Source organism: Aegilops tauschii, chromosome 3 (genome assembly GCF_002575655.3).
Source record: "Aegilops tauschii subsp. strangulata cultivar AL8/78 chromosome 3, Aet v6.0, whole genome shotgun sequence".
Lineage (NCBI taxonomy): Eukaryota > Viridiplantae > Streptophyta > Magnoliopsida > Poales > Poaceae > Aegilops > Aegilops tauschii.
The window spans coordinates 548,010,305-548,032,470 of record NC_053037.3 but is presented as its reverse complement, the minus strand read 5'-3'; the positions used below and the strand labels follow the sequence as shown (position 1 = coordinate 548,032,470).

The following is a 22,166-nucleotide window of genomic DNA, read 5'->3' as shown; positions in this document are numbered from 1 at the left end:
TAAATTTTTTGAAGAAGCTTCTAGCTCACGGGACATTGCTTCATTTTAGGTGAACTGCACCAAAAGGTCCCATGAATTGAATCATCCATGTTGGTGATTGAAAGAGCCAGCTTCAGCATCCCAATCTAAGCACCCTCGGCCTCCATCCTTGCGACGCACGGTACACCTCATTTGCCACCTGCTCGACCCTACTATCACTGATAAAATGAAGTAATAATACAGTTAAAATAGAGCGAGTGTCATCTCTATCATTTCATTTCCAATGCAGATAAAGAAAGTGCTTCTCTTTGTTAATGTATGTTTCATCAACTAGTCCCATTGTTAATGTTTAAGCGTTTCTGCAAACTGGGGTGCTTAATTTTAGTTGATATGTACAAAAATAGAGATTTGAATGTCTCAAGGCGCCTCCTTGTACTACCGCTGTACACTGATGTTCATCACTGGCAGAAGGTGTATCTGGGAGACCTGGGACGATGTCCAGTATGAGGCGTACCGTATGAGGCGTCGCAGGGCCCATCTCGCCCTCGCAGCATGGCATACTATGATACTATCGCAATATTTTCTTCTATTTATTTTGTGTGTTTCATCAACTAGTGCCACTATAATGTAATCACGCTTTTTCATTATCTATGCAAACAGGGTTATTCAGCTGCATTTTGGTGGAACTGCACAAATGTACGTATGGAACCGACATATATGCAGAGTGCGAGGTGTGCCAAGTAAAAATTACCGACACCAACCATGCTGCATGCACGCATTGGCATCCACCACCACCAGTGGGATGTGTGGCGCTCTCTGTGGACGGATCTTTCTCGGCAGCAAATCATCTAACCAAATACTAGTAGCTTATATTGGCAGTTTTCTAGGGAGTACTCTTTTCTGAAAGAAGCACCAATCTATTTTTCTTTATTTGTACACTGTGTCACAACTTTGACCCAAAGGTCCAGAGCTATTTTAGGGTGATTGGCGTAGTACTCGGAGACTGATTGTAAGCATAATTGTCATTAGCTGTCACACTGATTGTAAGCATGAGCGGGTGGAAGATTAGGTTAGTGCGAAAAAGCTTACCTTAAACCCTACTGCCGCCGTTGAAACGAGGCGAGCGTTGAGGGAACCATGGAGAACGGCGGGGAAGCGACGTCGCGCCATCCGGCCTCCTCTTGCGGTGGGAGAACAAATACTCCTATGGCTCCGGCTGGCTCTGCACCCTCACGAACGGCACACCATACTCGATCGATTCGTTATCCTCTGGGTGCTCGACCTTCGACCTGTACACCCAGCACCTCCGCCTGACTGTCGCCTCGGGCGAATCTGTCTGCTCCATCGCCCAGAGGAGATACTCGATGAACTCGGAGGACTGCGGCGTGACTGCCGCCGAGGAGTACATGTACATCGCCACCGTCTCGCTCTTTCGCATACATTGCCACATGGCCCGCACCGTCCTCGAAATCTCCCACTCATTGTCAAACCAACTAAGGATCTCCTTCAACCTGGCTAACTTTGCCTGGTCGCCGCCGGCGATCTGCCTGATTCGTTGCTACATCCTCTCCATAGATGTCCTTCTGAGTGGTCCGGTGCTAGCGTTGGAAGATGGGAGGAGAGACGATGGTCTTGCAATAGAGAAGAGGGAGAGGCGAGACGGTGGTTTTGGAATGGAGATGATGGAGAGGAGAGGAGGTGGTTTTGCAATTGAGAAGATCAGAAGAGGGAGAGGCGAGACGGTGGTTTTGGAATGGAGATGATGGAGAGGAGAGGAGGTGGTTTTGCAATGGAGAAGATCAGAAGAGGGAGAGGCGAGACGGTGGTTTTGGAATGGAGATGATGGAGAGGAGAGGAGGTGGTTTTGCAATGGAGAAGAGGGAGAGGAGCGCGCGACAGCGATTTAGGATTGGACGAGAGGGCCGACGCGCTGTGACTGGATCAAAATCAAAATCAATTTACCCTTCAATTAAGAAAGCGACCCCACATTAACTAGTCTCCCTTTTATTCTGGGTCATAATTGACCATGATTTTTGCACATAAAATATATGTTATACATTGCAAAAATAATATAATTTGAAAGTACATTCAGATACGAACCAAACGATACAATTTTTGGTGACATGCATTCACATTTTGCTTGTCAAATACAATACATGGTCAAACTTTGACCCAAAATACGCAAAACAACAAAAAAATACTTCCAAGACCAGCGCCGCTCTTCCGCTCTTCTCCTCTTAAACCACCGCCGCTCCTCTCCTATTCCAATCTAAATGCAGCGCCGCTCCTCTCCTCTTCCATTTCAAAACCACCGCCCCTCCTCTCCTGTTCCAGTCCAAAACCAGCGTCGCTCCTCTCCCGTTCTAATCCAAAACCAGCGCTGCTCCTCTCCTCTTCCATTCAAAAACCACCGCCGGCGAGTGAAGGTGCTGTGGAGAAGTAGATCGATGGAGGAGTACAACCAATATGTGAGGATCGCAGATGGCGACCCTGTGAAGCTAGCTAGGATGTTGGAGATACAGTCTTGGTTTGACAACAAGGACCAACTAGCGGCGACGGCGACATCCATGGCCAAATATCTGCAACAGAGCGAAAAGGCGGCGATACTCCCGGAGGGAGTCGCGCCGGAGTACATAGAGCTGCTCCTCTGGGCCATGGAGCAAACAGATTCACCGAATCTGATCGTGAGGGAGCGGTGGTGGGAGTATCGATCCCAGATGGAGCATCCACCAGAGATTGAAGGATCGAGCATCTACAGGGTGCCGTTTGTGAGGGTGTCCTGCCAGAGCGAGCCGGTGGAGTCTTCATCGACCGAACCCAACTGCAAGAGGAGAAAAGCAGTTGGCCCGACGACGCTTCCCCGCCATCGTCTCCCTCGCCGTTCACATCATCTAACGGGGCGGCTGTCTGCCGCCGAGGAATAGGAGGGGGCTGCCCCCCCCCCCAGCCCAATAGTCGGGCAGGTTGTGAATTGTCAGGAGGAGCTTAGGGTTGTCAGTATTTGGAGGTTGTGCATTGTGTTTTGTGTTGTGTATTTTGAGAGTACTTTCAGATATGAATGTCTTTTGAATTTCAGATTTGCAGTATTGAGCATATGAAGTATTTTATGAATTCTAGAGATCTATTTTTAGCACTTAAAAAATATAGTTTCATAGGAGTATAAAAGTGCAGACAATGTGATTCTCAGAGAAGAAACTGCAAGTTTCAGTTTCAGATAAGAAACTGCAAGTTCAGTTTCAGATAAGAAACTGCAACTTTCAGAGGCAGAGTATTTATATTAACACGGCCTTTTCAAACAGGGTTAACATCATGTTGGAAGTTTTATTCATGGTCGAAAATGGAACTACCAGCCAGTTAACATCATGCTGATCAACATTTATGCATAGCACATCTTCATATGATGCACAGTCAATATGCCCACACAATGTCGAGTGTGCAAAACATAGAGAAAACGAGGGACGAAGTTTTGGCAAGTGTTGGACGTGGTTTTGGGCTGCCCCGTCTAGGCTTTCATTTTTAACATGCGCAGCCCACGACCTCGGATGGGAGGTCCATAGGCCTATTTGTATTTTCTTAGGGCCGTCATGTATCGACCGGCCTATGGACCTCCCATCCGAGGTTTTATTTTTGGCAGCCCAATTTATGTATTTTTTTTTTGAAGAAAACGCACAGGTCTGTTCTATTTTTCTATATAAGAATAGGAACGCCAGGTCCAACTTATGTTTCCCTTCTAACTATATTACATATATTTAAATTATTTTATATGTTACTATATATTATTTTTATTGTCATCATATATTTAACAGATACTTACATATGTAAGAAAACAATATCCCACATCTTATTAGCTTATAAAAATAATTTCTTAACAAATAAAATCCTGGATTGTTTTGGCACGAAAATCCTAGTGATTGTGTACAAAAGCTTGATAAGATTTAAGGACGAATGTAATAATATCACTTATTATTTAAATATATTTATAACAAAATGCTCGGCCCCTTTTTATTTTTTATAACATTGCTGGCCCAACCCAACATTATAATTAGAATCAGCTCAGCAAAATCGTGTATTTCGAGAAAGTGCAAATGGCCTGTAATTTTTTAGAAAATAAAATAAATGGGCCGCATGGACGCTACATTATTTGTTCACCCAGCCCAGCTAATGGATGTAATTCAAAAAAATAATCAAATTGACTGTAAATTCTACCGCGCAAAAAAAAAGACTGTAAATTCTGAAAAAATGGGTTGAATACGTGCCACATTTTTGGAGGCTGAAATGTGGGCCAATAGGTCGAAGCCAACGCAAGTCGTTGTCAATTTAGTCAACAAATGATTCTGACATGTTAGCCGTTGGATTTACATCCAACGACCGGCATCCATCTTCAATCTCTCGTCTTCTTCCTCCAGCGCCGCCGGGACCACCTCCCGCCTCCTGCTGCTAGCAGCTCTTCTTAGCACGCTTCGCTATGAAGCGCTACTCCACCGTTGGCCAGGCCATCCCTCCACCCCTCCAAACCTCCTGTTCTTCTCCACCGACTGCCGAACCACACCGCACTAGAACCAGTTAACCCTCGTACACCTATCCGTCTGCGACTCTACTCCCGCGTCTTTCCATCTCCGGCTCGTTGCTGTCCAGGGCCTCGCCGTCGTCCACCACCTTGGATGCGCTCGGCGCGGCGTGGTCAACGTGGTCAACGAACGACACCATCAGAAGTAGACTGTGCATGGAGAGGCTGATAGCTGGGTCCACGGCCGCACACAAGGAAATGCCTCCTTATTACGCGCAAAATAATGATTCCTCCACCTGACATCTGGGACCCACCGGAAGGGCCTCTGTATTTCGCGAAAATAACGTGCCCCCCGCTGACATGTCGGACCCACCAGCTATCTTCGCACGCAACGAAGTGCCTCCTTATTACGCACAAAAAAATGAATACTCCCCCTGCCAGCTGGAACCCAGTATAGTGGGAGGCTGACTTGTGGGCCTACCAAGTTGACGGGGACGGAGGGCTTTGTCAACTTAGTCAATATGAATGTTTATAGCTCCTGTTACCGTACGATGTTCATCCAACGACCATAGTGCTTCTTCAACCTCTGGTCTTCTTGCTCCAGCCGCCCAAACCAGCGCCGGTCGTGCCGCGTGCTCCTGCCTCCCGTGGCCGGCTGTGATGCCGCGGAGGCCTCACCGCCCCCTACTACTCCCACCGCTGGCCAGGCCATCCCTCTAGTCACCCACACCCCCTGTTATTCCGCGGCGACAGCAGCCTCACACCGCAGCCGAACCAGTGAACCCTCGTACTCCTCTTCGTGTGGGCATCCACTGCTGCGTCTTCCCCGGCTCCGAGTCGCCCCCTTCCTAGTCCTCGCCGTCGTCCACCGCCGTGGTACTCTCGGCGCGGCGTGGTCAACGTGGTCAAGGAACGACTTCCATCGGACGTGGACTGTACGTGGAGAGGCTGACAGCTGGGTCCACGGCCGCAGCAAGGAAGTGCCTCCTTATTACGCGCAAAATAATGATTCCTCCACCTGACAGCAGGGACCCACCGGACAGGCCACCGTATTTCGTGAAAAAAAGTTTCCCCCTGACTGCTGGGTCCCACCAGCTACATCTTCGCACGCAAGGAAGTGCGTCCGGGCAAAAAAAAACGATTCGCCCCCTGACTGCTGGGACCCACCAGCTACATCTTCGCACGCAAGGAAGTGCGTCCGGGCAAAAAAAATGATTCGCCCCCTGACTGTTGGGACCCACCAGCTACATCTTCGCACGCAAGGAAGTGCCTGACAGTCGGGACCCACCTGGTCAAAGCGTACGTAGCGTTGTCATTCTGGTCGCGAACGTGTAAGTACATATATACTGGTGGATGTAGAGGCGCGCACGTGTCGTAGTAGAGGCGCGTACGTGTCATAGTAGAGGCGCGCACGTAGCATGTACACGTACATACAGCGGCCAGGGTGCAAGAAAGAAAATACGGCCACGTATGTGTACATACGGCGGGGTCTCGAACGCCTACTCGCGCATACGTACGGCCAGAGCTCGTGTACATGGCTGGGTCGGAACGGAGAAACAGCGTCATCGTCGTGTTCATGGGGAGGCAACGGAATGCATCGTGTTCATGGGGAGGCAACGGAATGCGTCGTGTTCATGGGGAGGCAACGGAATGCGTCGTGCTCATCGGGAGGCAACAGAACGCGTGGGAGCCAACCAGCTGGGTCGGAACGGAATGCGTGGTCGTGTTCATCGGGAGGGCTTGGACGGAACAGGCGATGGAAACGAGGTCTGGCGTACCGCAAAACGGAGGAAACGGACCTCCTACGTTCGGAACGGGGTCCTATTGATCGGGAGGGGTGTGGCGTACCGCAAAACGGAGGAAACGGACCTCCTATGGTCGAAACGGGGGTCCTGTTGATCGGGAGGGGTGTGACGTACTGCAAAACGGACCTCCTACGGTCAAAACGGGGGTCCTGTTGATCGGGAGGGGTGTGCCGTACCGCAAAACGGATGAAACGGACCTCCTACGGTCGAAACGGGGGTCCTGTTTATCGGGAGGGGTGTGGCGTACCGCAAAACGGACGAAACGGACCTCCTACGGTCGAAACGGGGGTCCTGTTCATCGGGAGGGGTGTGGCGTACCGCAAAACGGGACTCCACGGGATACTGTTCATCTCCACCGTCGACCTCCTCCAGCCTCCACGGGCTACCGTCGACCTCCTCCAGCCTCCACGGGCTCCTGTTCATCCAGCCTCCACCGCGCGCTACTCCACCGGCTACTGTTCAACCACCCCTCCACGGGCACCCCTCCACCGTCTACTGTTCGCCATCCAGCCCTGCACACAACGGGGTCCTGTTCAACCACCCCTCCACGGGCACCCCTCCACCGTCTACTGTTCATCCAGCCCTCCACACCACGGGGTCCTGTTCATCCAGAGGCAACGCCACCGCTCACTGTTCATCCAACCCCCCCCCCCCCCCCCCCCCGCAACGCTCACTGTTCATCCAATCGATCAGCTTCAATTAGCAGCAGTAGCGAAGGAATCGCTCGATCGGGTTCAGTTAACAGCCATCGATCGATCGCTCGGGTTCAGTAACGCGTAGCCTGCAGTGCAATCGCTCGGGTTCAGTTAGAGCCCAACGCCTCGCTCGGGTTCAGTTAGAGCCAACGCCTCGCACACACGCGCGTACATGTACGAGAGAAACGCGCATCGCTCGGCCCCCGACCTCCCACCGTAACCGGGAACTCCCCGAAATTTTCCTCCCCCTCGCTTCTACCACGGTTTTTTCTGTCATGGACGGCCCAAAGAATGTCATGCACCTGCGTCTCCGGCCCGCCCAGGACGAAAAGCCCATTTTCTATCATGATTTTTTGTCATAGAAGTAGGAGCCCACCACATCTATGATGATACCGGGTTTTGTCACAATTATCGTCATAGAAGTGTCATATGTATGACCGAATTTTTTTTCGTTCGGCCCAAAATGTCACGGATGTGTCTTTTTTTGTAGTGTTGTTCTTTCGTAGAGTCAAATTGTTGTTTGGCAATGGGATGTCAACAAGATTTTGGAAGGATACGTGGTTAGGAGTGACGTACCTAGCCGTACAACATCCCACCCTTTATAACATTGTGCAACGTAAAGAGGATTATGTAGGCACAATATTTCAAACGACTCCTCTGAATATTCAGTTCAGACGTGCGTTAGTTGGAGAGCGATGGACTGCCTGGATACACTTGGTTTGGAGATTGATAGATGTTCAATTATCCGACCAACCGGATTTGACGCACTAGAAGTTAGCTAGAAATAGGGTATTTACGGTGAAATCTTTCTACATGGATTTGATTAATTCTGGCCCAATCTCAAGATCGTTACCCATTTGGAAGGTTAAGGTTGCCTTGCGTATTAAAATTTTTATGTGGTTCGTCCACAAGCAAGTAATACTCGCCAAGGATAACTTAATAAAGAGGCGATGCGTAGGTAGTTCACATTGTTGTTTTTGTGGTCATGATGAAACAATACAACATCTATTCCTTGAATGCCCACTTGCCAAGTGGCTTTGGAGAACGATTCATATAGCCTTTAACATTACTCCTCCAGTTGACATTGACTCGTTATTTGGAACGTGGCTAGCTGGGGTTGAGCATATTACTGCGGCTCGTATTTGGATTGGAATATGTGCGCTTTTTGGGCTATAAGGAACTGTAGGAACGATATGATTTTTAACAGACAACACACTTTAACTTTCTTGCAGGTCATGTTCAGAGCTACCGCATGGATCCATACGTGGTCCTTACTCACTCCTATGGACTCCAGGGAGCCTTTGTTTACTGGGTGCAACCAGTGGGAAATGGTAACATGGGCTATATTTAACCGGTTCGGATGGCTGTCGCATAATACGATAGGAGTCTAGGGAGCTCATCCTTTACATTGCCTTACCGGTTGCGATTTTGAGCATGTACTTTTCATTGCTTTGTTTCGCTCCGTTTGCGAGCTGTAATACTTTTATGACTTTGTGCTAATTCGAGGATTTTTAATAAGATGGCTGCATGCATCATTATGATGCAGAGGCCGGGGATACGCCTCCATTTCCAAAAAATATATAGACATATTTCGGGGACTGCATCTTTGGTAATCAGCGATGGGCACGCGCTGGTTGTATTAAACAGCGTAGCATAAGAGCAAGTACAATACAACTGACTCAGCCGGCTATATGGATAAAATTAGTATATTTCTGCTTAGTTGGAGGAAAGAGAAGAGGAAAGAGAAGGTAAGCGGGCTCTTCGTGAAGAGCCAGCTCTAGCACGTGCTCCTAGGCACTTTGTGAGAATAAAAGATGAGCCACATAATAAAAAAGTAGTACACTCTTTTAATGTACTATTGTACATATTGACTATAAAATGGGCTGTAAATGACATGGCACTGGCTTATAGCCAGCAGCTGGCTATACTATTAACCATGCTCTAAGGCAAAATGTACGTCGGCTCCAATGACTCTCGATGAGCGGTCGAGCCCTCCTAGTCGTCGCTAACGTGATTCGGCCGGCGGTTATGTGTGCACCGGCCGGACACGATTCCCCCAGGTGCTGGGACGTGGACTCCGCCGAAGAATGCTCAAGACCTACGGTACCGTATACCACGACCACCATCCAGTGAGCATCACCGGCCGGGGTTGGATAAGTTCGCTGGCTGTGGCAACGCTTACCCATTCCATTCTTTTCCTAGCGCCTCGGTCATCTACTCTACTCTAGTGAGTATCAAGAGCGAAACATACACCGCTTTTCCATGGACGGTGTTCGTTCCATTCCATGGATGCCTCCTCACCGGTCAAGTCGTCGCGATCCTTTCAAAGGCGGAATAAGAGCATCTGTAGTCACGATGGACAAATCCGGTCCCTTAAACGCCTACGGACATGCCTGAGCGTCGCGATGGGCAAATCCGGCCCTCAAATGGCCACGGACATGCCTGAGCGCGTCCACGGATACTGACCGGTCACGTCTTAAATAATGCAAGTCAGATCCGAACCTTTAATTATCATATCATAAATCCATACAAACTCATGCGACTATGTCGATGTATTACACACATCGTCCGACAACTCCATCACTACTAACATGCCATCGAACTATCAAAAATGGCATGTTTAGCTACGGTGAAGATCATCCACGGCTGCCCTTGCCTTCCCGGCACCCTGTCGTCCTTCTCACGGAAGTACTGGTCGATTACGCAGTAGGGATTGAGCCGGATCCGCTCGTCGCTGGAGCTGTCCTCCTTCGGTGGCAGTCCGGCCATGGCACGGACCGTCCCATTCTGCTCTCGAACGAGGGAGCGTGTGTTCCTCCGCTGCCGTTTCTTCACAGTGCGGGCGCGGATGGCTTCCTTCTCCGCGGCCGCCCGCGCTGCCGCATCAGCCGCCTTCCGCCGCGATACGAGCCTCGGCGGCCCTTGACCTCTCCTTCCCACGGCGGGCTGCCTGTTCCTGGTAGGACTCATAGTCTGCCCGACCGGTGATGGGGAAGGAGAGTTTTTCTGGCTGTTGGGACCGCGATGATCCAGCCCCAGAGGACCCGAGCGTCCGTCGAGCCGACGCTATGGAGTCGTGTCGGATAGATCCGTCCGTCTGCCGGGCGCTGTCCTCCCGGGAGCGGCGGAGTGCAATGTGGACCGCGTTGCCTCCTCCAACCCGCACGATATGACACCCTGGTCGACGTATCCGGACTGGTCGGAGTCAGATCCGCTGCCCACCATGCCGGAGACGGACGGAAATCGCGAGAGACGAGCTCGGTGCTGGAGGGAGTGGAGGGGAGAGAAGTGTGAAGTGACTAGGGTAGCGGACGGGGACAAATATATGTGGGGTTGAGTGGGTCAGCGTGGGCCGGGTCCGACATGACGGACGCGTCCGGGCGCCCTCATATTCGCCTCATATTTGTGCTGGATATGAGGGGTGCCGGTTAGCTTGGGTGTTAGAAGCCCCTTTGAGATGTCTGTCTGGGTCAAAATTTCATGACCGGTCAGTGACTGGGCAAGCTGCCCGGATGTTTAAAGAGGGTTTAGCGCGCCCGGCTATAGATGGTCTAACGACAAAGGGCGAAGACTCACGGTCAATGTGCGTTTGTGCGCGGTTCTTCACCACGTCGTAAAGCGCTCCAAGATTTTTCCAAAGGGATCCGACTTTACCAAGTTGATTGGAATTTTTTTGACTCACTGGTCGACTGAAAACAACCAGACTAAACAGTCGATCAAATATAAAAGGAACATGCTTTCAATGTGCAATTAGTGTATACTCCTTAAGTTTTTTTTAAAAAAGCATATACTCCTTAAGAAGTGCAACTAAAACGAGAAAAAATACAGTTGATCTTGCCAAAAAATCGATCATCACAAGAAAAGAAAAATAGACTGAAATCCCAAGAAACATTCAACTGATGGCAAAAAGAATCCAGTCGACTGATTCCGTTTCCAAATAATACTCACAGTCACAGCGTCGGATAAGACCAAGATGCTTTGATTCTCATCTTCACATGGAAAAGGTTTCAGATTTTTGACCCGGAGGCTACCGCACGGCTGCATGCACTCGCTAGTGCCCACCGGTGTCTCTAGCTCTATCGTCAGTTTCAGCAAACGTCTTGTTTCCTCATACATGCAACCGGCCGGTACCAGCTAGCTGCTGCGTCCATGGATTGATTTATATCTTGTTGCCACTGGTACATAAAATTTCTTACAATACGCGGGCAGCTACAGCCTTAGAGGTGATCAGACTCCTCTGACTGAAAAACTGTTAATCGTTAGTTTCAGGTTCAGGCTAGTACAGCAAGCTCTTGCACATATATTTCTTCCTTAGCCTCAACAACATATAGATTAACCGTCCCCAATGTAACCATGAATTTTAAGATATACATCATACGTGTACAGAACCTACAACAGCAACACAAGGAGTAGATGGATGATTCACAGGGGATAGAGAGGAATCAGGAACCTGATGAGGATAACATTCGGAGCACATACAGAATATCCGAAGGGACGATCTTTTCTTTCTGATCTGGAAAGGGCGAGGGGGAGGCAAAGAACCTTGTCAAGCATGTGCTCGTGCAACGTGTTGTATCACACAAACACAACACCTACCGTATATTACCATGGCGCACAAGATACAATCATACAGACCTCAAAGCAGCCTAGGTTTCGTTGGGTGACACCTCCCAAAGCACGGGAATCTCCTGCCAGTGACACCTCCCAGATCCACTTTGCCAGAGCAACATTTCGTTGGGTGCACGCATGTTCATTATCCTATCCTATGGCATCAAAATGCCAAGACGTGACATGGAATGGAATAGTCTTCAGTCTGTCCACCTATCGCACGCAGCAACCACTATAAAAGGGCAGCTACCCCTTCGTCATTCCAGCATCGCAAAGCAAAGGCACACACAACACAAGTGCGCAGCCACAAAGCTTAGGCAGAATCAAACACAGTGCAATGGAGGGAACCATGAAGAACGGCGCCAGGGTGATCAAGGGGAAGGTGGCGATGGCGTACTCCAAGTACGCCGGCAAGGCCCAGGCCAAGCCTGCCCCGAGCGTCACCACCACACGCGCCTACCAGCCCAGGTACCCTTCTTCCATCGACGCCACCGCGAGCGCCCCCTGCACCGCGGCCGGTGATGTCGACGAGAGGGCCACGGCGTTCATACTGTCCGTCCGAGAGCGCTTCAAGAACGAGCAGACGATGATGAGTTAGATGAGCTCCGTCGTGGCCGGTCAGGTCGGTCCAGGCTCCGGGAGAGGTTTTATATTTGATGGAACATCTTCTAGGTAGCCATGGATATATACATACATGTCTCTACGTGGCACACCATGTCCTTTTCCTTTTTTTTCCTCTCCTTTTGTAACTTCAGTTTGACCATAAGAGTGGAAGAAAGGGATGATAACATAATCCCCATTTCCGCTGGGATGTGAATACGATCCTTCATCAAAGTGGAGTTTGTGTGCCGTTCATTTTTGTTGGCCCCACAGTTCATCTCGACCGTGTAAAGAATCTTAAATTTCAATTCCTTTTTTATGTCGAGAACTCCTTTCCATGTGCCGTATCAAAATAGTACAAATCATTTCGAAACATTCCATCTTATTTTTGCTTGAAACTGTAAAAATAAGCAATCTTCTGGTTCCCATCCAACGCCACCGTTTGGATGAAGCACCTTAATTTAACCAGATTTTTAATAGATTTCCCACTACATATGGATTATCACGGGTAAATATTTATATAGCCAAGTCATCTAAAATGTGATCACAGGGTGTGCGTGACATGAGGTCAGGTCACATCATCAATCTTATAGGCAGTGCGAGGGTTTTGGTAAAAAAAAATGGTTTTGTATGTATTTATTTTAAAACCCTTGTTGAATGATGCAATAAAGATGACTGTGTGCATTCCTTAATGCAGAGGCTAGGGGTAATCCTCCTTTTCGAAAGAAAATGAAATGAAATAATTCTCCCAGTTGGAAAGTCGTGGAAGACTAGTCGAGGAGTAGTCGTAGCCCTTGTGTCGCCCTCCCAGGGCATCCACCCACTCAAGGCCTCCTCTCCATGCTTCCTCTCCCCTTGCCGCTGCCACATGGCCTTCACCGGGCAAAGCCTGTGCGGATCCGGTAGCGGCTGGGCTCTAACGTCCCTGGGGCGGCTAGTTGTCGAGTCCGGGCTCTTGCGGCGGCAGACAACACGATGCTCCTCCACGCGTGTCGCAGGTGCCTAGGGGTGTCGGGAGGACGGTGGTGGCTACGGCGGTGGAGGTGTTGCGCGTGTGCTATGGCTGCCTGTGGCTCAGCGTGTTTGGTGCATCGTGTAGAGGTCGGCGGCCTTTGGGTGCGACGCGTGCCCTCTCCTCAACGGTGAATGCAGGGGTGCCTTGATCCGAGCGTGGAAGGCTGATCGTGACTCCTTCAGCCGCTCGGGCGGCGTGGGGTGGCACACCTTGTGCCCGTGCGACTCTCGGCCGATGCAGGCTCTGCTACCCGACGACTGTGGTCTTGGGCTGCAGGCACAACGTCGCCCAGATCTGGCACTTCATGGCGGGTATGGTTTGTCTAGGATGGCCCAGGCATGGAGATGATTATTCAACAGCGGGGTAGCGGCTCGCTTTGAGTGCTTGCCTGAGGTTGGTGGTGGGCGGACATGGTGTTGCAGCAGCAAGGTCTTGTCTCCCCACCTCGTGTCTATGTTGTGGACGGTCCCGATCTGGTGCCCGGCGAGCGAACGGTGGCGTGCAGGGGGCGCGTCGATGCACCTAGTGTATGGCTGCAGCCCAGAACCATGGTGGTTCTTGGCCTTGGGCATCGCTCCTATGCCATTGCCAACATGGTGCTTGGCAGGACACGACGGCTAGCGCTGCGTCCGGTGGCCCTATACCCAGATGACTAATTGGTGGATCTGCGCCTAGTGATGATGGTTGGCTGTCAGACATCTCCGCGAGGCGTGGTTGGCTCCAATGATTCATGGTGCTCCTTCGTTGATGGAGGGGTTCGATGGTGGTGGTGGTGGTCAGTTGCCGTCTTGTCGTAGGGATTTGCTCGAACTCCGGGTGAGGACCCTGCATCGACTATGTTGATGTCGGTGGCAGCGGCGTCTATGGACGATGTTTTCCTCGATGGACGTGCCATCATGGAGCTGCATCACCTACAACTCATTGTTTTGTGGTCTCGGGTGAAAACCTAAGATCTTGCTTGTCGGATCGGATGATGGTTATCTGTCCTCGACATCACAACCTCCTTTGAGGCATGATCATGGAGACCCAAGCGACGGCTATCTTTGTCGCGTGTGGTTGGGACGGTGGTGTTCTCTTTTTCATGTGTTACTCTTCGGTTTTCCTTCGTGTGGTGTGCCGTCATGTTCATGTGCATGCTCAAGACCCTCCCATGTTTCCATTGTGGTGCGGCGAGCCCCGAACTCTTGGTGTTGATCACCTTTGCTCAAAGGTGGCGCATTGATGCCTCCCCAACCTGCTAGCAGTCCTGTCTTTTTGTGGTGGAGCTCCTAGTCGAGGTTCGCGGTCAATGGCACTCGTTGATTCTGAATGCTCCTGAGTTGTGCCGTGGGGTTCGGTACGCACGCCGATGTGGTGCATTAGGCTATTTGCCAAGTTCTAGTATTGTGATCCATCGATGGCACTCCGCATCTACTTGTGTCTTTCGTGGTGTTGGTCTTTATGTCTAGTAGCTAGGTCGTGCCTTCTCTTGGGCGTCAATTTATTCTTTCTTCTTTAACCGTGTCACTCGTACCATTTATGGTCCGGTTTCCCACTTCCCCTCATCAACATGATCAACTTGTTCAGGATTTTGATCTGGCTTCTCTTATAAATTGATCAGCCAAATACCAATAGCAGAACTCTTCCCCTGTTGTTTCCTCAAAAAAAAACTCCCAACTGATGTGGCGTGGATTCTCCCTAAGATATCTCAAGACCTGTGGTGCCATATACCCCTTGATCGAGGTTGGTTAAGTTCTCTGTACCTAGTTTAAAAAAAGTTCTCTGCACCCTTTCTTCTCTTTTTTGTGAAGGATCTGGATAGTCATCGTAGTGACGGATCATATACTTTGCTGCAGTTGTGCTAAAAAGAATGAGGTTCCCACATGAAAAATGATGATCAGATCTAACAAAACTACAAAACAAAGTAGCAATCTACAGGAATTTGGTATATTTTGGGCTAGCCCAATAACGATTTTCAGAAATCCCAATAAATCCTAGAGGCGCACTTAGCCCATTCATGCAATAAAGAGGTGGCACTAAAGTTTAGTCTCAAACTTATCACTTAGTAGGAGTTGGACCGTCTCCGGGGGCTTGAGGTGCACTATAGCTTGAATTTCCCGCTGGTATACAATGAACCCCAGCAGTTGTCCGGCAGGGACACGGAAGACACATTTTTCGGGGTTTAACTTCATGCTGAAGTTGTGGAGGTTGTCGAAGGTATGTTGGAGGTCGTTCTGAAGGCTTGAACCTTGTTTTGATTTGACCATGATGGCATCGATGTCATCGAAGGTATGTTGGAGGTCGTTGAGAAGGCTTGAACCTTGTTTTGATTTGACCACGAGGTCGTTGAGGAGGCTTGAATCAAAGCAGGACGTATGGTTTTACCTCTTCAAGAGGGCCCGAACCTGGGTAAACATCGCCTCCATTCGTCCCATGTTACCATTGTTCCTAGACCTACAGCTCGGGGGCCCTATTCGAGATCCGCCGGTTCTGGCACCAACACTTTGGTTTGTAGGAACGGATTCCTATTTCTATGTAGGTTAGGAAACAATCCTTCATATTTTCAAATATAAAAAAAACATTAGTCTAGACTCAACGAAAAAAATTCCTAGCCTATACTTTAAATGGCATCTCTTTCTCTTAGGAATTGAGGTACTACATGTCATCTCATTTCCTATACTTCTCCTATTCCAATGACATTCATATCCTATGAACCTAACTAACTTCCAAAACAACGGGCGTGGAGATAATCTGTATTGATGACAGCTCTCTCTATACTCACGAGTCACGCCGGCACGAGTCACACCGGCACAAGTCGTGCAACGAGCCACGCCTGGGAAACTTAGGATCAACCAAGACTTGATTCATCATGCGGTGCAAAAGGGGGAAAACACCATAGGCGGTACATGTGACCTCTCACTGGCGTGGGCATTGAAGTGACCCGCAAGCCGAGGGCCCTGTCCATGCCGCGTCTACGGTCTCCACCCCCGTTCAATGCCGGAGAATGTTTACTAGAAGTGTCGGGATGCATATCTACCATGTTCGTGAAGGAAATATGCCCTAGAGGCAATAATAAAGTTGTTATTTTATATTTTCTTATTCATGATAAAGGTTTATTATTCATGCTAGAATTGTATTGATCGGAAACTTAAATACATGTGTGGATACATAAACGAAATGCCGTGTCCCTAGTAAGCCTCTACTAGACTAGGTCGTTGATCAAAGATGGTTAAGGTTTCCTAACCATGGACATGTGTTGTCCTTTGATAACGGGATCACATCATTAGGAGAATGATGTGATGGATAAGACCCATTTGTTAGCTTAGCATATTGATCATTCAGTTTATTGCTATTGCTTTCTTAATGTCAAATACATATTCCTTCGACTATGAGATTATGCAACTCCCGGATACCGGAGGAATACCTTGTGTGCTATCAAACGTCACAACGTAACTGGGTGATCATAAAGATTCTCTATAGGTATCTCCAAAGGTGTTTGTTGAGTTGGCATAGATCGAGATTAGGATTTGTCACTCCGAGTATCGGGGAGGTATCTCTGGGCCCTCTCGGTAATACACATGCAAGCAAGATGATGTATTACAGAACAAGTAAAGAGACTTGCCGGTAACGAGCTTGAACTAGGTATGAAGATACCGACGATCGAATCTCGGGCAAGTAACATACCGATGGACAAAGGGAATTACGTATGTTGTCATAAGGTTCGACCGATAAACATCTTCGTAGAATATGTAAGAGCCAATATGGGCATCCAGGTTCCGCTATTGGTTATTGACCGGAGAGGTGTCTCGGTCATGTCTACATAGTTCTCGAATCCGTAGGGTCCGCACGGTTAACGTTCATTGACGATATAATGTTATATGAGTTATATGGATTGGTGACCGGATGTTGTTCTGAGTCCCGGATGAGATCATGGACATGACGAGGAGCTCCGGCGGAGGTAAAGATTGATATATAGGATGATGATATTCGGACACAGGAAGAGTTTCGGGATGCACCGGGTAGTCATCGGGTCACCGGAAGGGGTTCCGGACACCCTCGGTAGGTGTATGGGCCTAATGGGCCAAGTGGGGGACAGACCAACCCACAGTGGGCTGGTGCGCCCCTCTCCCTGGCCAGTCGGCCCTAGGGAAGGAAAGGGTGAGGGCTAGCCCCTCCTGCCTTCCCCTACTCATTGGAGAAAGGAAAGGGGGGGGGAGCAGCGCCTCCCTCCCCTGCCTTTCCTCGCTCACCTAGAAAGGAAGGGGGGGCACGGCTAGGGGAGGACCCCAAGTAGGATTCAACCTACTTGGGGCACCTCCTTGGCCGCTCCCCCCACCTCCACCTATATATATGTGGGAGAGGGGCGCCACACATAACCACGACAATTGCTTAGCCGTGTGCGGCATCCCCCTCCACCGTTTACACCCTCGGTCATATTTTCGTAGTGCTTAGGCGAAGCCCTGCGGAGATAGCATCGCCATCACCGTCACCACGCCGTCGTACTCCCGGAACTCATCCACTACCTCGCCGTCTTGCTGGATCAAGAAGGCGTGGACGTCACCGAGCTGAACGCGGAGGTGCCGTACGTTTGGTACTCGATCGGTTGATCGCGGAGAAGTTTGACTACATTTACCACGTTACTACACTTCCGCTTACGGTCTACGAGGGTACGTAGACACACTCTCCCCTCTCGTTGCTATGCATCTCCATGGATAGATCTTGCGTGTGCGTAAAATTTTTTTTGTTTTTCATGCAACGTTTCCCAACAGTTCGTTCAATGCCCGTCTCTCCGTCTGCCAACACTGTTTGGCCGCGCCGATGGGACGACGTGAGTGCCCGCCCCTCCATTTCCTTCGTGAACATCACGTCCACCGGCAGAAGGGGCCAACCAGGACTTGAAGGACGGCCGCCGCCGTAGTCTAGGTTTAGGTCCGATCCCCACTTTTTTATATGAAAACTGACCGAAATGTAGTGAATGTGCTCTGGTTTGTATAAATATCATTCGGGTTGCATGAATTTCGCCGGGTTAGTTGAAATACGGTTTGAAATGTATGCAGATAACATTGTATGACCGGCTGCCGCATCCGTGTCCGCAGACTGGCACCCCAACTCCCTTTGTCCGCGGACTGGTGCGGTGTCCGGTTTATGGGTCATCGTTGAAGATGCCCTTAAGTTGTTATTATCTTCCCAATTTGTTTCCGGTAAATATGTACGTATATCCGGGACTGCACCGTTGGTAATCAGCGATGTGCACGCGCTGGTCGTATTAAACAGAGTAGGATAAGGCAAAATGTACGTCGGTGCCAGTGCCAATGACTATCTCTATGAGCGGTCGGGCCCTCCTAGTAGTAGCTAACGTGATTCGGCCGGCGGTTTTCTGTTCACCGGCCGGACACGATTCCCCCAGATGTTGGGACTCTCAGTCTCTCACGAAGAATGCTCAAGACCCCCGATACTGTATACCACGACCACCATCCAGTGAGCATCACCGGCCGGGGGTTGGATAAGTTCGCTGCTGCGGCAACGTTTACCCATTCGATTCTTTCTCTAGCGCCTCGGTCATCTAGTCTAGTGAGTATCCAGAGCGAAACCTACACCGCTTTTCTATGGACGGCGTTCCTTCCATGGATGCCTCATCACCGGTCAAGTCGTCGCGATCGTTTCAAAGGCGGAATAAGGACAGAGAGCGAAGACTCATGGTCAATGTGTGTGTGCGCGCGCGCGCATTCGAAAAAAGGAAAAATGTGTGGTGTGTGTGTGAAGCGCCCCCAGATTTTTCCATTCTTTTTTTATCCGACTTTAACAAGTATTTTTTTAACAGAGCAACGCACCAACAGGTGCCAATTTATATTCGGCTCATACACAGTACATCGAGGGTTACAAGGACTGCCAGAAAATGGGAAGGGAAGAAATAGCAGAATCTGTGAATGTAGAGCTGAATAGATGTCCTAGATGGTAGCAAGGGAGCAAGAACCCCTACTAATGAACACCATGACCAACATGTGAAAGCAGCAAGAACCCCTACTAATGAACACCATGACCAACATGTGAAGGCAGCAAGAGGAGAAGAGCTACAATCTGTTCAGTAGCAGTAGAGGAAGTCGAGGCCTGGATTTGAACATTGATTTCTCCCTGATCAGAATGAATTGAGATGAAGATTCCAACACCTGTAGCCACTTCTCCTTGCTGAAGGCCAGGGACTTTCTTTGTTGGGATAATTGGTTTTATATCCTTAGTTGTGTCCCCCTCGTCAGGATTGCCCCTAGTTTCTGAAAACACGTGGTCTTGCCCGACCCATTTTGGTGTCTTGTACTTTTGCCCTTTGACCGTTTGACCATCACTTTGAAAACTTTATAACTAATTCATACTAAATCAGAAAAATGCAAATAAGATACCAAAATGTTCGGAAAAACATTACCTGTATGTCAATGTCACTTGCATTCATGACAAAAATGTTGGTAAGTGCCCATCCAAGTTTTAGCTCTTATCATACCACCATGAACAGTAAAATCTAAAAAAAATTCAAAAATAAAGTTGGTAGCAAAGAATGACAAATATTCTAAGTGCTTGCCAAGTTCCATCAGGGAATGACATTCGTGGAAGTCGTGGCAAAAATAACAATCAACACTCAAAAATAGATTTTTTTTTGCCACAACTTCCATGAATGTCATTCTCTGATGAAACTCGGCAGGCACTTAACACATTCGCCGTTCTTTGCCACCAACTTTTTCTTGATTTTTTTTATTTTTTAGGTTTTACTATTCATGGTGGTATGATAACAGCTAAAACTCGGATGGGCACTTACCAAAACTTTTGCCATGAATGCAAGTGATATTGACATACATGTGATGTTTTTCTGAACATTTTGGTATCTTATTTGTATTTTTCTGATTTACTATGAATTAGTTATGAAGTTTTCAAAGTGACGGTCAAACGGTCAAAAGGCAAAAGCACAAGACGCCAAAGTGGGTCGGGCAAGACCACGTGTTTTCAGAAACTAGGGGCAATCCTGACGAGGGAGACACAACTAAGGGTATGAAATCAATTATCCCTTCTTTGTTCTAAAAGCTGAATCAGAAAAAACTTTGGGTCCAACAATTAACAAATCAGATCTGATAGTATTACATGGCAAAGGAATCTGATTGCTAACTGGGGATTGTGAAACCTATTGCGGCTTATTTGAAAGATCTGAAAGGCCATCCTGAAAGTTCAAACTTAAAGCACCAGCAGCAATGCTAACTTGATCGGGAAGGGCGTTGTTTCTCTGAAACAGAAAATCATTTCGAGCTTTCCAAAGGCACCACATAAAATTGAGAATATTCGAAATAGAGCCATGTGGGTGACCCATTTGAATAAGAGCAGTAAGCACGGACTGCATCGTCGAATGTCCTTGAAGTAAAACATCAGATTTGAAAAACAAAGGAGAGGAAAACCAAGCTACACGAGCAAAGTGGCATAGGAAAAAAAATATGAAACTCATCCTCCTGTTGGCCACAAAGGCAACAGGTTTGAGAAATATGAATTTTTTGGACTCACAGGTCGACTGAAAACAACCGGCCAAATAAAAATGAAAATGAAATGGAAGCATGCTTCGAATGTGCAATTAGTGTATATTAACTATTAAGGGCATCTTCAAGGCTCCCCGCAAAAAAGGGCATCTTCAAGGCGGATCGGTAAACCTCCCGCATTCGTCCGGACCGCGGAATACATCTAATGCGGGCCTGTATCGATCCGCACGATGGTCCGGCTGTGTTTTCTCCCACAAATCAGAGAAAAATACGGGAGCTTTGCAGGTGTCCGGACACCCAAAACATAGGAATCCGGCACCCTGGCCCACCCAAAACCATTTTCGGACCCCGCGACTCCATCCTCTCGAGTTTCTCGACTTCCTTCTTCCTCTCTTGCCTTCGCTGCCGCTCCATCACCTCGGCCGTCACACCACACCCCTGCCAGAAATCTACATCTTCGTCACATCCAGGGCTCCACCCCGCTTCTCCTCCGTCGTCGTTCAACCCCTATCCTCCGACTGCCCTGCCAGGTACCATCCGCTACTGTTGTACTCACCATGCCCGACAACTGTTCGATAAATCGCCGAAGCTAAAAACAATTTTCCCTTCTTCTTTCTAGCGATGCATTCCGATTTGGAGTACATATATGAGCAGTATGTTGAGTCATCCAACGACTCATCGAACAAGGAGGAGTACTCCGATGAGACGGCGATGATGCAGGTGGTCCTTGAAGACACGGAGCATGCGAATGAGCATGTTCTCAGTTTTAAGGGCTCGATCAAGGGACATCGCGTGCTCAACCACAACAGGGCATGCGACCATTTGACACTGATGGCCGCCTACTTTGCCCATGATGCACTATTCGCTGACCATTTTCGACGGTGTTTTCAGATGAGCAAGACTGTCTTCGATCGTTTGTACCATGGCTTCTGGTCCTATGATGACTACTTCATCCTGAAAAAGGACGTCGTGGGAACGATTGGCTTCTCTGGTTACCAAAAGTGTGTGGACGCAGTCCGGATGCTTGCATATGGCAGGGTCGCTGATTCATGGGTCGAATACCTACGGATATCTGAGAGCACATGCAGAGATGCCATGGTCAGGTTTGCAACTACCGTGGTCGAGGTGTTTGGACCTCAGTACTTGAGAGAATCAACCGTGGCAGACACCAAGAGGCTCTTGGCAATCTCAGAAGCTAGAGGGTGGCCAGATTTACTTGCATCTCTTGACTGCATGCATTGAAAATGGAAAAACTGCCTGAAAGCTTTACAAGGGCAATATTAATTAGGGTCGTGTTAAGAAGCTCACCATCATTTTTCAAGTAGTTGCATCACGGTAGGCACGCTTTCTTTGGCATGTCCGGGTCTCACAATGACATCAATGCGCTGCAACAATCGCCGTTGTTAGCAAGGCTGGCCGAAGGAAAAGGTTATCCTTGCCACTATATTGTGAGTGGGCATGAGTACAACA

At 48.9% G+C, this 22,166-nt stretch overlaps 1 protein-coding gene across 1 annotated transcript; it reads left to right on the top strand.

Moving 5' to 3' along the window:
* The first annotated feature begins 21,317 nt into the window (after positions 1-21,317).
* Positions 21,318-21,938, top strand: LOC109762269 (uncharacterized). Its single transcript, XM_020321099.1, has one exon. The coding sequence runs from the start codon at positions 21,318-21,320 to the stop codon at positions 21,936-21,938; it is 621 nt and encodes a 206-aa protein (XP_020176688.1).
* Positions 21,939-22,166: the final 228 nt, after the last annotated feature.